Source organism: Macrosteles quadrilineatus, unplaced genomic scaffold (genome assembly GCF_028750875.1).
Source record: "Macrosteles quadrilineatus isolate MER2022 unplaced genomic scaffold, UCM_ALF_1.0 Scaffold_2__2_contigs__length_208266976, whole genome shotgun sequence".
Classification (NCBI taxonomy): domain Eukaryota; kingdom Metazoa; phylum Arthropoda; class Insecta; order Hemiptera; family Cicadellidae; genus Macrosteles; species Macrosteles quadrilineatus.
The window spans coordinates 21,908,786-21,922,873 of NW_026542595.1; the positions used below are offsets into that span (position 1 = coordinate 21,908,786).

A 14,088-nucleotide genomic window follows, 5' to 3' on the forward strand; every position below is an offset into this window, starting at 1 on the left:
TGCGAGTATCTTTAACTAAGTAGGCAAACGGCTAGGATTCGTAACGGCAACGGCAATTTGCCCGCTCTGACTGAACTGACTTAATCCGCACCGATTCGGAGCATTCAGTGGTTCAGTGTCAGTATCGGTATCGAACCCAAAACAGGCACGTATCGAGTATCGACAATACCTCGATACCGCTGGTATCGAGAGTATTTTGGTATCGAGTATCGGTATCGGCCCACCTCTAATGAAAATATTTAGAAATTGAACCCAAGTTTTTTGCAGAGTACCTATAAGCTTGAGGAGGATGCTGTGTACTTTGACCTGGACCATGGGCGGAAGCTGGCATATAGTCTGCCTGGCCAGAAGACTTTGGTGTTCAACTCTATACGAGAGTCACATCGTGTGGTCATCTACAACTCTCTGTCTTGGGTTAGGGAGGAAGTGGTCACTCTTAGGGTCTCTACACCGGACCTCAAGGTATATTTAAACTGCTGATGCTCTACATGTGCTAATCAATACCCAATGTTTAAACAGATTCCATTCCACCCCATGGATTCTGTCAACAGTATGATGTAGGCAACCCAAGTCTCTTAACCTTCTCTTAACTTAATTTGTGCACTAAAATACAAATTTTACTTCATGAATGTTAGTTTTTATTGACCTGGAAGTAACCTCCAGGTGCGCCCTCTCCCGTTTTGAAAACCAATGCGCCCTCTGAAAGGTTAAAGATAATCAGTATGTTTGATATCACAATCCAAAAATATATCAACATAAAAAATCAGTAGTTTCTTAGTAATCTGACTCACATGTAAAAAATTGGTCTATTATTGGATGGATTTATTTTTTCACATTATAGAAGAGGACTTTCTAAAGTTGCAACCAAATAATTTATATTTTGTCGGGGGGGAAATATAACAATGTTTAAAACAAAGTTAGAGAAGTACTCGTTTTTATGAATCGCTAGATAAGAAGAAACTTTTTATACAAGTAAGATTTAAACAATGTAATGTGCATGTATTATTGCTTCTTACAGAAAGTGTTGGACGTGTTGTGATCTCAGACCTAAGGAATGTGATTTGGAGGATTGTGTATTTGTATTTAATTTACTAACAGGTGACAGACTGGAAGGGCAACGTTCTCCAAGCGCAGGTGGATCCTCATTGCCAGTTAGTGGACATCCACAGTCAATGCTATGAGCTCTCCTTTGTAGTCACTGTTGAGGCTCTGGGAATGTCCACATACTTTATCTACCTTGTGTCACCTGATGACAGTTCTAAGTAAGTAGCCTACTTGTGGTGATTCAGGTTAAATGTAATTAAAATGAGATGGATACTAAATTTAGACTAATGCAGAGTTAGGTTAGTCACGTAATATAGGATTTAAAATTCTAAAACACAACAATATCTATTTTTAACTATAATACAAGCTTGACCATGACATATTCTTTAAATAAAAACCCCAATTTGTAGAATATTCTTAAAACATCAATTTAGAAGGCATTTCCCTCTATCTTACTTGTTTCTTAGGCTTAACATGATAATCTCCTGATCCTGCTTGTAGGATGTTGTAACAGAACCCTTTCTCCTTAACTCTCTAAACTAACTTGCCCCATCAACTGACTCAACCCAACTATTAATGACACATTTAAAGCAAGAACCTTCTATATGTCAACACAATAAGTTAGTTATAATTTTTTTAAATCCAAACTACACTCGCAAAAGAACCCAAACGCTCTTTCTTTACAATATCAGCACCCTACCATTGAACCATTGTCTGATTTATTTTAGTTTACTACGTAGCAAAGTGTTATTTCAAAGTTTTGAACTGTAATCATGTTTTTTGTAGGGCTTCTCGTGTGAAAATAAAGGTTTTAAACTCTGGATGGACTCACAACCAGAAGGAGATGTTTGAAGATTGGGTTAATGAGTTTGACAATGACAAAGAGTTTACCATACAAAACCAAGTAATATCTGCAGCTTTCAGCAAATCTAGTCTACTCAAAGCAGTCACGTTCAAGAAATCTGGAAAAACCGTTCCTCTCCACCTCAACTTTGTCAAGTAAGTTTTAGCGTAATCTATTTGAATAGATTGAAAATTTGATGTGTGAGACATTATGACTATGATACTGTCCATTTCATATTATCATCTTTATTAGTAAAAATCACTTATTTTTCATTAGCTTTTTGTAAAAAATTATTACAGTAAGAACCTCTTTAATCCGAACCTCCGTAATCCGAACGTCCACTAATCCAAACAAAATGTGCAATATTTTACCACTTTTACAAGGTTATAACAGACTCTTTACCTATTCTATGGGTGCTAGCTGCTAGCGTATTGAAATTATACACAGACTACTGTATTAGAGCTAACACAAAGGTATGAATATACAGTGTGTAAATTAAGTCTGGCACACATTTTTTATCTTTTTTTCTATAGTAGATAGAAGAAATCAATTTGCGGGACTGATTAATAAAAAATGTTAGGCACTTTTTACAAATTTTGAAAATAAAAATTCCCTTAAAGGCAAGGGGGGGTGGGGGGTAACTAAAAATTTTCAAATGACAACCCCCATCTTGTGACCCCTCATTTTAAAGGTCATTGGAAGACAAATCCAAAGATGTGTCTAAAAATTTTTTTTGCACCCTATCCAAGATGGCGGTTTAAAATTTACTTAGGGTTGACCGGGTAAATTAGGTATGGCACACATTTCTTACCTTTTTTATTCTTTGTAGATAGAAGGAATTAATTTGCAGGACTGAGTAAGAACAAATGTTTGGCACTTTTTCATCATTTTGAAAAAAAATCCCCTTAAGGTGGGGGTGGGGGGTAACTAAACATTTTCAAATGACAACCCCCATCTTGTGACCCCTCATTTTAAAGGTATTTGGAAGACAAATTTAACGATGTGTCTGAAAATTTTTTTTGCATCCTGGGGGTTGTCATTTGAAAATTTTTAGTTACCCCACACCCCCACCTTAACCATAAGGGGAATCTTTTTCAAAATGATGAAAAAGTGCCAAACATTTGTTCTTACTCAGTCCCGCAAATTAATTCCTTCTATCTACAAAGAATAAAAAAGATAAGAAATGTGTGCCATACCTAATTTACCCGCTCAACCCTAAGTAAATTTTAAACCGCCATCTTGGATAGGGTGCAAAAAAAATTTTTAGACACATCTTTGGATTTGTCTTCCAATGACCTTTAAAATGAGGGGTCACAAGATGGGGGTTGTCATTTGAAAATTTTTAGTTACCCCCTACCCCCCCTTGCACTTAAGGGAATTTTGATTTTCAAAATTTGTAAAAAGTGCCGAACATTTGTTATTAATCAGTCCCGCAAATTGATTTCTTCTATCTACTATAGAAAAAAAGATAAAAAATGTGTGCCAGACTTAATTTACACACTGTATGAAGGACCATTTAAAAATTCCTCCCCTTCAAAATCGATTCCCCCCTTATATCTATCCCATATAGCCACTACAGATGCATCGGTATGAATGCCCTTTGTTGTGCCCTTTTCAAAAGTCACATTTTACAATGGTAACCCCCCCCCCCCCCCCCCGTTCGAATTGTCAAATCCCCCCCAAAGGTTATTCTTGTGGTCACCTTTGGTATGCCGATCTAAATTATTCAGAAACGTGCTAGAGACATTAAACTTTACAATAAAGTACAACAATACCTTCAATTATCAAGAAAATTTCTAAAAGTCCCATTCTTTATTATTAACCCCACCCCACCAAAAAAACCAAAATGGCAGACATCTGAAAACGAACCCCAATCGAGCCAAAGGCAAGTTTATTGTTATATACACCATAATTATTTCTATTGTAATGTACAGTACTGTTTATTCACTATGTTTACTACTGTACTAAATAAAGTCTGTACCGTATTTAACTTTATAAATAATTTTTTTACTTTTCCAACAATTACGATCCATTTTAGCCACGTTTTAGCTATTGTCATGTAAAAACAACAATATGTTCTGTAATCCAAACTATTCAACAGTCCGAACTACCCCTGGTCCCAATTAGTTTGGATTAAAGAGGTTCTACTGTATCAAAACAAAAGAATATTTACTTCCCAAATCCTAGTGATTTGTTGATTTGTGATTGTATCTTCATCCATGATGACCAACATACTTAGTCTGTGCTTTCTACGATAAATAACCCCGGACATTAAATCAGATTATTGACATTAAAGAAGTCTAAAGAACAACTCAAAAGTAAGTACCGCATGGATTCTTTAGCTTTTATATTTCTTTATTTATGACAAAGAATTCCATCTTCAAACACCACCTCTTATCTTTTCTTTATTACAGGTTTCAATGAATGGTTGTGTCGAGTTTGTTACCGACCGGAAATGGTTTATATGAGTTTTGATTTGGTTCTTTACCAAGGGACGTAGAACGCTCTGTTGTATCCATTGGAGTTTTTGAACTCATTAAGCCCTTTAGGTTCGTCACCTCATAAACCCATGCTTAAAAGAACTGAATTATCATGTTGATGAGAAACCTAAGCAAGGTCCAAGATTGGTTTTAGCTTACTTGGGCACCTACACTATCAAAGCAAAGTTGGCTGACTCCGGTCAAACTGTCATACTACGTAATAGTCCTTAATCCTTTCAAACTGATCAAGAAGGAATTTCCTGTAAAAGTTACCTTTAAATAAGGCACATAGACAGACGCTATCTAAGGAAGGATTATATGTACCAGAACCCGTTTTTGTTTACACATTCAGTTTTTTATGGCTTTGTCAAAGGTGCGACTGAAAACTATGTCTGGGTGTAAAAATAAAGCCATCAACACAAAAATCCTAAATGGCCATAGGTATTATTACTTGCCTTCGGTGATAGCGCCTTATTAAATTACTTACTACGTCCTTGGAAAATTTCAAGTTTATAGCATGTTTCTAAACAGTTAAGATTAGCATACCAAAGTACAGTAAGCCTCTTTTGACCTTATTCCCTATAAGAACAACATGGGGGGGGGGGGGGTAGTTAGAATGTTAAGATTGGGGTGAGTTTCAAGAAGCGTGCCAAATTTACCGTTCATAGCACACCTTCTTAAATCAATGATGCGCTTACTACGCAATCTTCAATACTGTACACTCCCACTTATCCGGACTCCTCGGGACCGAGGCCAGTCTTGATAATGGGTTTTCTGGTTAAACCTTCGTCCCGAAAAACTTGTTATGTAACCCAAATATTTGACTTAAATTCAGGAGAGCATTGTATTTACACACGTGATCACTAGTCTCAAACCATTCCCACAAGAACAGTCGTTTCCGTACCTCCCACTTCCTGCCGATCTAGTCCGGTTAAACCGATGTGCTGATAAAAATTGTCCGGTTAAAGATATGTAATTTCCGCTGAGTGTAGTCTGGTTAAACCGATGTCCGGTTAAAAGGTGTCCGGATAAGAGGGAGTCTGCTGTAAGGGGTATTTGAGAAGGATTCAGTGTGAATGCTTTGCACGGGTCAGCTAGTCTTATTTTAAATTAAAAATATTATTTTCCACAATTACTTAATAATTCATATGCCAGCTGCTTTTATTACCTCCATAACAATCCAATATTCATGTCTAGAGAATAGATTATATGCTACGGCCATCTTCCCAAAGGAGTGGTATGAAATAGTTATGTAACTTTTAATTTCTCATTAATAAAACATGCTATCTAGAGAATGTTATAATTTTGGCGAAATCAGATTAAACATCGATCATTCCTTGAGCCTTTCATTATCAACACTGTGTTCTCATACATGTTTTAAAGTTGGGATCTGTATTATGCCATTTAAGATCCTCCACCTAGGTGTGTATTTTAATGTGTGATGTATTTGTTTGACAACAGATACTCGTCCAGACCTGGGAGAGAGCGAAGTGGAGCTTATCTCTTCCTACCTGATGGAGAAGGAGAAAACCTACGCTTCCAGTCTCCCCTCACCTTGGTGTTCTATGGTCAGATCATGTCGAAAGTGTTCGTACAATTGCCTAATGTGAAGCACACTGTGATTCTTTATAACTCTCCAGGTTAGTCTGGCCAAACTGTGGTGTTTAATTTCATATTTGGTTTACTATCTTGCTTATTCTTTACATTAACCCTATCAAATCTTTAGTTTGTTTAGGTAAAAAGGTCAGATGTAAACCCTATTTGTAGTCATGTTTTTTTTTTTTCTAAAATGAGCAGGTGAAAAAAGATGTAGTAGGAGTTACAGTATTATCGTCATGTTATAGGAAGAACAATCAGTAGAATAATACTGTACATAATCTGATCTGTTGTCTGAATTTATTTTGCTGCACCCTAGATAACACAAACAACAGTAATGATTTGCATTAATTATCCACCCAACAAAATAATCCTTGAAATATTGCAATGTAATGAAATGGATGAAAAATTTCAATTTATTTTTACAAATATAAATACTATTTAGGGGGAGACAGATTGGGTGCCTAGCTGATCATGGAACATTTACACACAATCATGCTATTATACTTAGTAGTTCACACAACATAACATATTGTTTTTACTTTACAAATTAAATTGGTTTAAATACCTGTAATGTTGATAATCCAAGTGGTTGTGTAACAACTAGTTTTGGCTCACAATCAGCCTTCTTCAGGTTTTCCCAAGGACTTTGTCGCTTCTTCTGAAGGTCGTCAAAGTTCATAAATATTTACACAACATAGAAAACATTTAAAACACATATGACTAGGCCTAGCTTAACGACCCAACAGGCGGGAGTTAAGTGCTGAATCTATGTACTTTACAAAATATATATTTCATATTTTGATCTGAACAATTAATTTATTTGAAACAAAGTAAAACCACAGCTGTCTTATCAGTTAACTTACCTGTTCCCTTAGCTTTTATTGATGGATTACTTTTTCTGCAGGTGCTGATGGTCTTGGTTTGGAGGTTCACAATCTAGTGGATATTAGCTCATTGAACACCAACTATGAGCTTGTAATGAGAATATCAAGTAATATTAACAACAAAAATGTGTTCCACACTGATCTTAATGGTTTACAGGTATTTTCAGTTTTTAATCTATCCCTCTTCTCTCTCTCTCTCTCTCTATATATATATATATACTTTCTTTTTTATTTTAGTGTCGTTGGATCTTAATTTACATGTATATTTATTTAAAGTGTTAAGAAGGAGTTTAACAACTTGAATGTGCTAGTTATAAATTTTCATTGCTGCATTAATTTTTTACTTACTTGAAAAAACACCTCAAAAATACTTTATGAACATAAAGACAGGGGTTGGTGTAGTATATCCAATCCATTCAAGAAACTTAGTTAAACTTAAAAATATTATAAAAAATAAAAACTAAAAAAATTGAATAGATTTTTCAGGTATCGATAATCGGTATCAGTGTCAAGAATCGATTAATTTTGGTATCTATACATCACTAGTTGAAATCTTATTTAGAAAGGTCAATACACATTATCAACATTTGAGTCTTGTTTGATACAATTTATTTATACAATTTTAGAGTAGATAGTTCATTTTTAAAGTGTTATAGACTCAAAAAAGAAATGAAATAAACAAAACATTGCTGAACACTAATAGGCATTTTTAATTAAAGATATAAGTAATATAATACATTTATAATAATTGTATAAGTGCTTCTAAAGTGTAGTTAAATTAAATGAAAAGACAATCAAGAAGTAAAAGATTGCCACAGCACGATTGGAGAAGAACTATGTTATACTCAACAATATCCTTAATCTAGGACTCATAGCGTAAACAAACAGTATTAAAAGCTATTTCCAAAAAAGTGTTGGCTGGGCATGTTTAATATAATTGTTTTTTTTTTTAGATGATAAAACGAAAGAGGTTTAGCAAACTCCCTCTACAGGCTAACTACTATCCAATGCCGACTGCAATGTATATAGAAGATGACGACACTCGGCTCACACTGTTGTCTGCTCAACCTCTAGGAGTGGCTTCCTTACGAGAGGGTCAGATAGAGGTAAATAACTGCCAAACAAAGCTTTATTCATACAAACTAGATGTTATTAATAACAGTGAGAAATAGGGGTGTGCATTGTGCAATGCATCAAAATTCCGATTCTATTCGATTTGATGCATCAAATTTTGATTCCATTCAGTGGTGATCAAAATGACACTTTGATTCATATATTCATATTAAAACATACTGTGACATTGACTATCCGATCCATATACATTATTGAATCAGTATCCATATACGTTATTGAATCCGTATCCATACGTTGTTGATGTCGACATATACAGGTGATAGATAGGTGATATTGACTACCAGTATCCATATAAGTTATTGACATCAACATATATTTTGACATTGACTACCAGTATCCATACAAGTTATTAACATTGACATATATTGTAGGGATGGACGGGATTGAATTTTTAGTTCAGGACGGGACGGGGCGGGATTTTTATTTCCTTCCCAATTTCCTGTGCATAAAAAGAAAGTATTGAGTATTGCAGTTACCAAAGAAGACAAACACAATCAATTTTTACCATTTGTTGCTCTGATCTATAAATAGGCTACAAAAAATGGGTACAAATTTACAGGTATAGAAAATTGTGACTCGCGGTCGAAATGACTCGCAGTCACGGTGCGATCGTCAAAATGACTCGCGGTGACGGCAGGATTGTTGGTATGACTCCGCAGTCACGGCGTGATCATCGGTATGACTCGCAGTCTTGGTGGGATCGTCCGTAACTCCGCGATCACAACACGATCGAAAATTGGGAATATTTTTTTCCCGAAAATTTCCCAAAATTTTGGGACCCGGTTATTGATATCAAATTGACATGTATTGTGACATTGACTGTCAGTATCCATATAAGTTATTGATATCGACATATATTTGTAAACAACTGCATCGATTAATAAACCATCATATGTTTTAATGCAGACTAAGTTATATCATTTATGGGTTGGGTGTATAAATGTAATAACGAACAAACCTAAATCATAATGTCACTGATATTTTACTTTATTTCTTAAAAACCTCCTATTCCATTTTTGCTTTTTTTAATCGCCATAAAAATAAACGGTATCAACAATCTGACACATACTTTCTCCCATTATCTTGTCAACAACCATTATCATGGGTACGCGATGATAGTAACTACAATATTTAATAGGTAAAATCACAAAAGTTGCATTAACTTTTGAACCGTAATTTTTAAAAGAATGGGGGTTGTACTATTTCGTTTAGAATTATAAGGACTATTACAGACAAATTTCGAGGTATTTACTCAGGGGAGGTATAGATGAGCTTACGATGACAGCTGTGGGCTTCTCATTAGCTGAGGGAACACCATTACCGTAACAATACGGTTTGCAGCCATCGGCCTCGGTGGTCTAGTGGTTAGCGTGCCGGGCTGATATGCTGAGAGTCCTGGGTTCGAATCCGACTGCTAGCACTAACTTTTTGATAACTTTCCATTATCAGCAAGTTTGGTTGGTTTGGTTCGGTTATGACGGTTTAATTTTATAATTAAGTCATTATAAAATTTTAATTGAGCAATTTCTAGTTTTATTTAATAAACAGAATTATTTTTCTATTAATAAACTTTTTATATTATTTCATTATCAGCAAGTTTGGTTAGTTCGGTTAGGTTATTTAATAATAATTTAATAATTATTAATTAATTAATAATTATAATATTTAATAATTTATGTCATTTAATTTAATAGTAATTTTATAATAAAACAATTATAAAATTGAATTTGAGGCATTTATAATTTTATTTTATGAACAGAACTATTTTTACGATTAGTAAACCTTCATTGCCAAAATGCTCTCTACTACAGCGCTGTTCACGGAGGAATTTTTAACTAATGCCTCAATCGTACCTCCCCTAAGTCAGACCCAAATTTCAATCAGAATTGGTTTTTTTTAAATAAACTTTTCCGTTTTTTCATGGGTTTTTATGGGAAAATAACATAAGTTACAATAACTTTTGACTTGAACCATAATTTTTACAGGAGTGGGGGGTTGCACTGTTGTTAAGAATTATAAGGATTATCACATACTAATTTCAATCAAAACCGGATTGTTTTTAGAAAATATGATTTTCTCTTATTATATGGGGTTTTTTAATGGGAAAATAAAATAATATACAATAACTTTTGAATCGTGATAATTAGTTTTTACAGAAATGGAAGCTATACAATTTTGTTTGAATTTATAGGGCTATAACATACTAAATTTTATCAAAATTGTTAGGGCCATTTCCAATAAAATCAGATTTTTCCCTTATTTTATGGATTTTTATGGGAAAATCAATATAAAAAAAATCAAAATTTCAAATAAATGAAAAAAACTCCTGGAGATACCATGAATTAGTACCTACATACCAAATTTCATCAAAATCGGACCACAGGTGTAGTCTGTAGCTCTGTACACATCCACACATACAGACACACACACACACACACACACACACACACACAGACATTACTTCCAAAACCACTTTTTTGGGTCAAGGGAGCCCAAAACAGATATACCTATCCACTCAAAACTCATCAATTTTGACGAAAACAATACTTTCTCCATATAACTAATAGGGGGAGAAAGTAAAAGGCCATTTGTAATTATTTTTGGAACTCGAGATTTGAGGATTTGAGATTTGATTTTTTTAAATTTGGATTTGGGACTCAAAATTCCTGGATTTGACCATCACTACATCCAAATACATGGTACAGTATTCACTGAAACATTATTCCGCCATACCGGTTATTACCATCCAAGTACATGGCATTCACTAAGACATTGCTTCGCCAATGCTATAGAGGTTATTACCATCCAAGTACACAGTATTCACTGAGACATTGCTTAGCCTTAGAGGTGATTACCATCCAAGTACATGAAAATCACTGAGACATTGCTAAGCCATACAAGTTATGTACCTTGTAGTTTGTAGTCATGATTCTATACTCTTATTTCATCAATGTAAATGTAAACCAATTGAAAGTTACAGTATAAATCTTACAAAGGTTTTTATTTGTTTGTACCAAAACATATCGTTAATTAATTGTAAAATCAATTAAATAAAATAGGTAATATTATGATGCTGCAGCTCAAAGTTATGAAATAAGCAAGCAGCTCACTGAGATTTCCAGCAAAGAACTGGATGGTGTCATAGGTTCTTCTAGTATATATATGATTGAATATAAATATTTTTTCAAGTCATGTATGTCATATGTATGAATAGGCCTAAAACCACTTAAAAAAATGCATTGCACAAATAATCTGGTAAATTTTAATGATTGTTACTTCACTCAATTGCCAAGTATGAAAGGAAAAATTCTGCATTGTTTGGAGTCTAAAATTGTTTGTTGCTTTGCACACCCCTACTGAGAAAACTACCGGAATTCTTGGCGGTAGCGTCAATTTCCTTTGCATAGTTTTTTGCTACTATAAAGAGACTAATCGGTGCATATGGGTGTGAACCGGCTGAAATAGTAGTGGATCAAGTATGGAACATGACACACGGGGGAAGATTTGATCTAGCTGGTTGGAGAACCAGTTAGGGATGGGCCTGTTATATAGTGGATGGAGGGGGAGACTATGTTGTGTTAGGGTTGACGATGTTTGTGCTGCATGTCTGCAGGTGATGCAGGACCGTAGACTACTGCAGGATGACAACCGTGGGTTAGATCAGGGAGTTTTGGACAATAGACCAACACTGTCTCTGTTCCGACTCATCATAGAGGAACCATCTAATGTGAGTTGTTGCTATCTACAATCTACTCTTGCTTACTCGAAATTCAAGATAATGGCTTTTGTTTTTGTTCTGTGACTTAGGCATAGTTTAATAAGCTGTACAAATCATTCTTTCGAATAAATTTCAATGTAGAGGAAATTTGAAAGAAAATGTGTTTTACTGAGTTAAGGACTAGGATACTTTTCTTCCCTTCTTCCTCTACAAAACTATACTTTCTACAATAGATGATTTTTTGCACTCATAATCACTCATTGTCACTCTGAGAAAGAAGAAGAATACAAAATGTAGGTATCTTGGATTCTAGAAATGAAGCAATGATAATTAGTAGGCTACTTATTTATTGGACTTATTGGCATAGGGCTTAGAAGCAAAGATTGTATCTTTATTTTACAGTGAAATGCATATAACTTTTTAGTTAGAGTGTGCACATTTTTATTATTTAAGTGAGTATATATATATTTTTTTTAATAGGTAGGTAGGTCTAAATGTTTAACAAACTGCATTTGTGAGATAGAGAATGCCTTAGAAATGTTACAATATTTGACTGTAACGTATTGTGCAGGAGGACTGCAGTTTCTCCGAGCCCAGTCATACGGAGGCTAGCTGGATGGCAGTAGAGTCACTCAATCACCCTCTCCACCGCCTGATAGTCTTAGACCCAGACAAGGTACAGGGGCTGGGTATGTCGTGGCGGGCCGGGACACCTCTACACCCGGACATACGGGTGGTGTCTCTGTCAGTGGTCAGTCTGCCACACAGTGAGGCTGCGGGACTAGTAGTGCATCGGACACAGACCAACAACTGCTTCGCTCAGCCCCACCTCTCACACACCGTGACTGCTGCTGACCAGGGGAAGGTAACTACACTACTACACTACACTAGTCATGTATCAAACAACGTTTCTGCTGTAACAGTTGCTGAGTTAACAGTTTTGTAAGTAAATTGTAAGTTTAGAACTGTTTCAAGAAAAAGATGATAAAGAGAAGAATCAAATTTTACAGCACGTTACATATTACTAAATAATGTTTTAAAATTTTTACTCCCAAAGAGCGAATGCGTTTCTTTTTATAAACAGCTGTTTTTTGTTTTTAAATTTGTTCAATGTATTTCTTATGGGGAAAACCCGACCTTTGAGAGGGTCTCACGCCCTTAAGAGTAGAAATTTTAAAGTTCTAAGACCTTATTGCAAAACTACATATTGAGACAAATCTTTTGACACCTTAAACGTTGAAAATGGTCCACAAATAAGGGAGGAGTTGCGTTAACAAAATACGGCTTCACGTATTATATATATAGATAGATAGATAGATGTTTTAAAATATGAACTTCAATTTGAGATCTGAGACTCGAGATGATCTGGATTTGAGATTTAATTCCTTTATCCTATGATGGTAGCTGATGTCTGTCACTGCAATAAACCCTAACCAAAATCCGAAATAGGCACTACATAAAAATCTGGAGGTTCATGAATAACATCTATGAACAATGCAAAACATGTGTTTTCTCATTGCTGGAAGATTATCAGTAAATTTGATTGTTGTACTTGATTTCACCATTTAACTGTATTTTTTTAAAATTAAATTATTTTGCATGTGTTATTTAGTAGCCACTTACTGAAAAAAAAACAGTGTTAAACATTTTGTAATTTTAGACGCTTTTTTCCAGGTAAATATCAGTTCAGTACTGTCTATCTCCGGAGATATCATCCCAGCTTCACTCTCATTTGTATACAGAGGAAAACCTGTGAGCAGTTTAAACAGTCAAGACATGTGTCCCTACTCTATGTTAGCCTTTTTAATTCCAAATCAAACTGTATAGATTTTACAAGTACATAAAGACTGTAAATATTTTACTAGGTAAGAAAATGTGATTGACTGTATAGAACTAGTTTGTTGTACAGATTTTGTCTGTTTAAGTGTAATATGCTGTTTGGTTGAATGTTTGTCTGTGTGTATTTATTGGTTGGATCAGGATGGAATGGTTTGTCTTGAATTAAAAATATAAGATAATGATTAGAGGTGGGCGAGCCTCGAGCCTAGCTTTTACGTATAATGAATTTTACTACATAATGCCATATAGCACAGAAAACATACTACTATAACCCAGAATGCCAACCACATGGTAAAAAGCGTTAAGTACTTTGAGAGAGCTTTGCCTGTCAATTCGTAGGCAGCGCCACAGGCGTTGCTATGCACTCAGGATAGCAACGTTGGTGGCGCTGCCTACTTATTGACAGGCAAAGCTCTCTCAAAGTACTTAACGCTTTTTACCATGTGGTTGGCATTCTGGGTTATAGTAGTATGTTTTCTGTGCATATAATCAAATAATTTTCCACAAACCTTCTTTTCAAATGCAATTAATGTTGTCGTGTAACGT

The 14,088-nt window shown here is 34.9% G+C and overlaps 1 protein-coding gene across 2 annotated transcripts in view; it reads left to right on the top strand.

The window, feature by feature from the left end:
• Nucleotides 1-13,829, top strand: part of LOC128986337 (alpha-mannosidase 2) — a 49,397-nt gene extending 35,568 nt beyond the window's left edge. For both annotated transcript variants that reach the window (XM_054406661.1, XM_054406663.1), the window contains 9 exons: nucleotides 268-462; nucleotides 1,099-1,262; nucleotides 1,831-2,043; nucleotides 5,830-6,008; nucleotides 6,872-7,008; nucleotides 7,805-7,957; nucleotides 11,599-11,712; nucleotides 12,275-12,568; nucleotides 13,378-13,829. In XM_054406661.1, coding sequence (XP_054262636.1) covers nucleotides 268-462; nucleotides 1,099-1,262; nucleotides 1,831-2,043; nucleotides 5,830-6,008; nucleotides 6,872-7,008; nucleotides 7,805-7,957; nucleotides 11,599-11,712; nucleotides 12,275-12,568; nucleotides 13,378-13,530 — 1,602 coding nt within the window. In that variant the 3' untranslated portion in view covers nucleotides 13,531-13,829. The remainder of the gene's footprint in view (nucleotides 1-267; nucleotides 463-1,098; nucleotides 1,263-1,830; nucleotides 2,044-5,829; nucleotides 6,009-6,871; nucleotides 7,009-7,804; nucleotides 7,958-11,598; nucleotides 11,713-12,274; nucleotides 12,569-13,377) is intronic.
• Nucleotides 13,830-14,088: the final 259 nt, after the last annotated feature.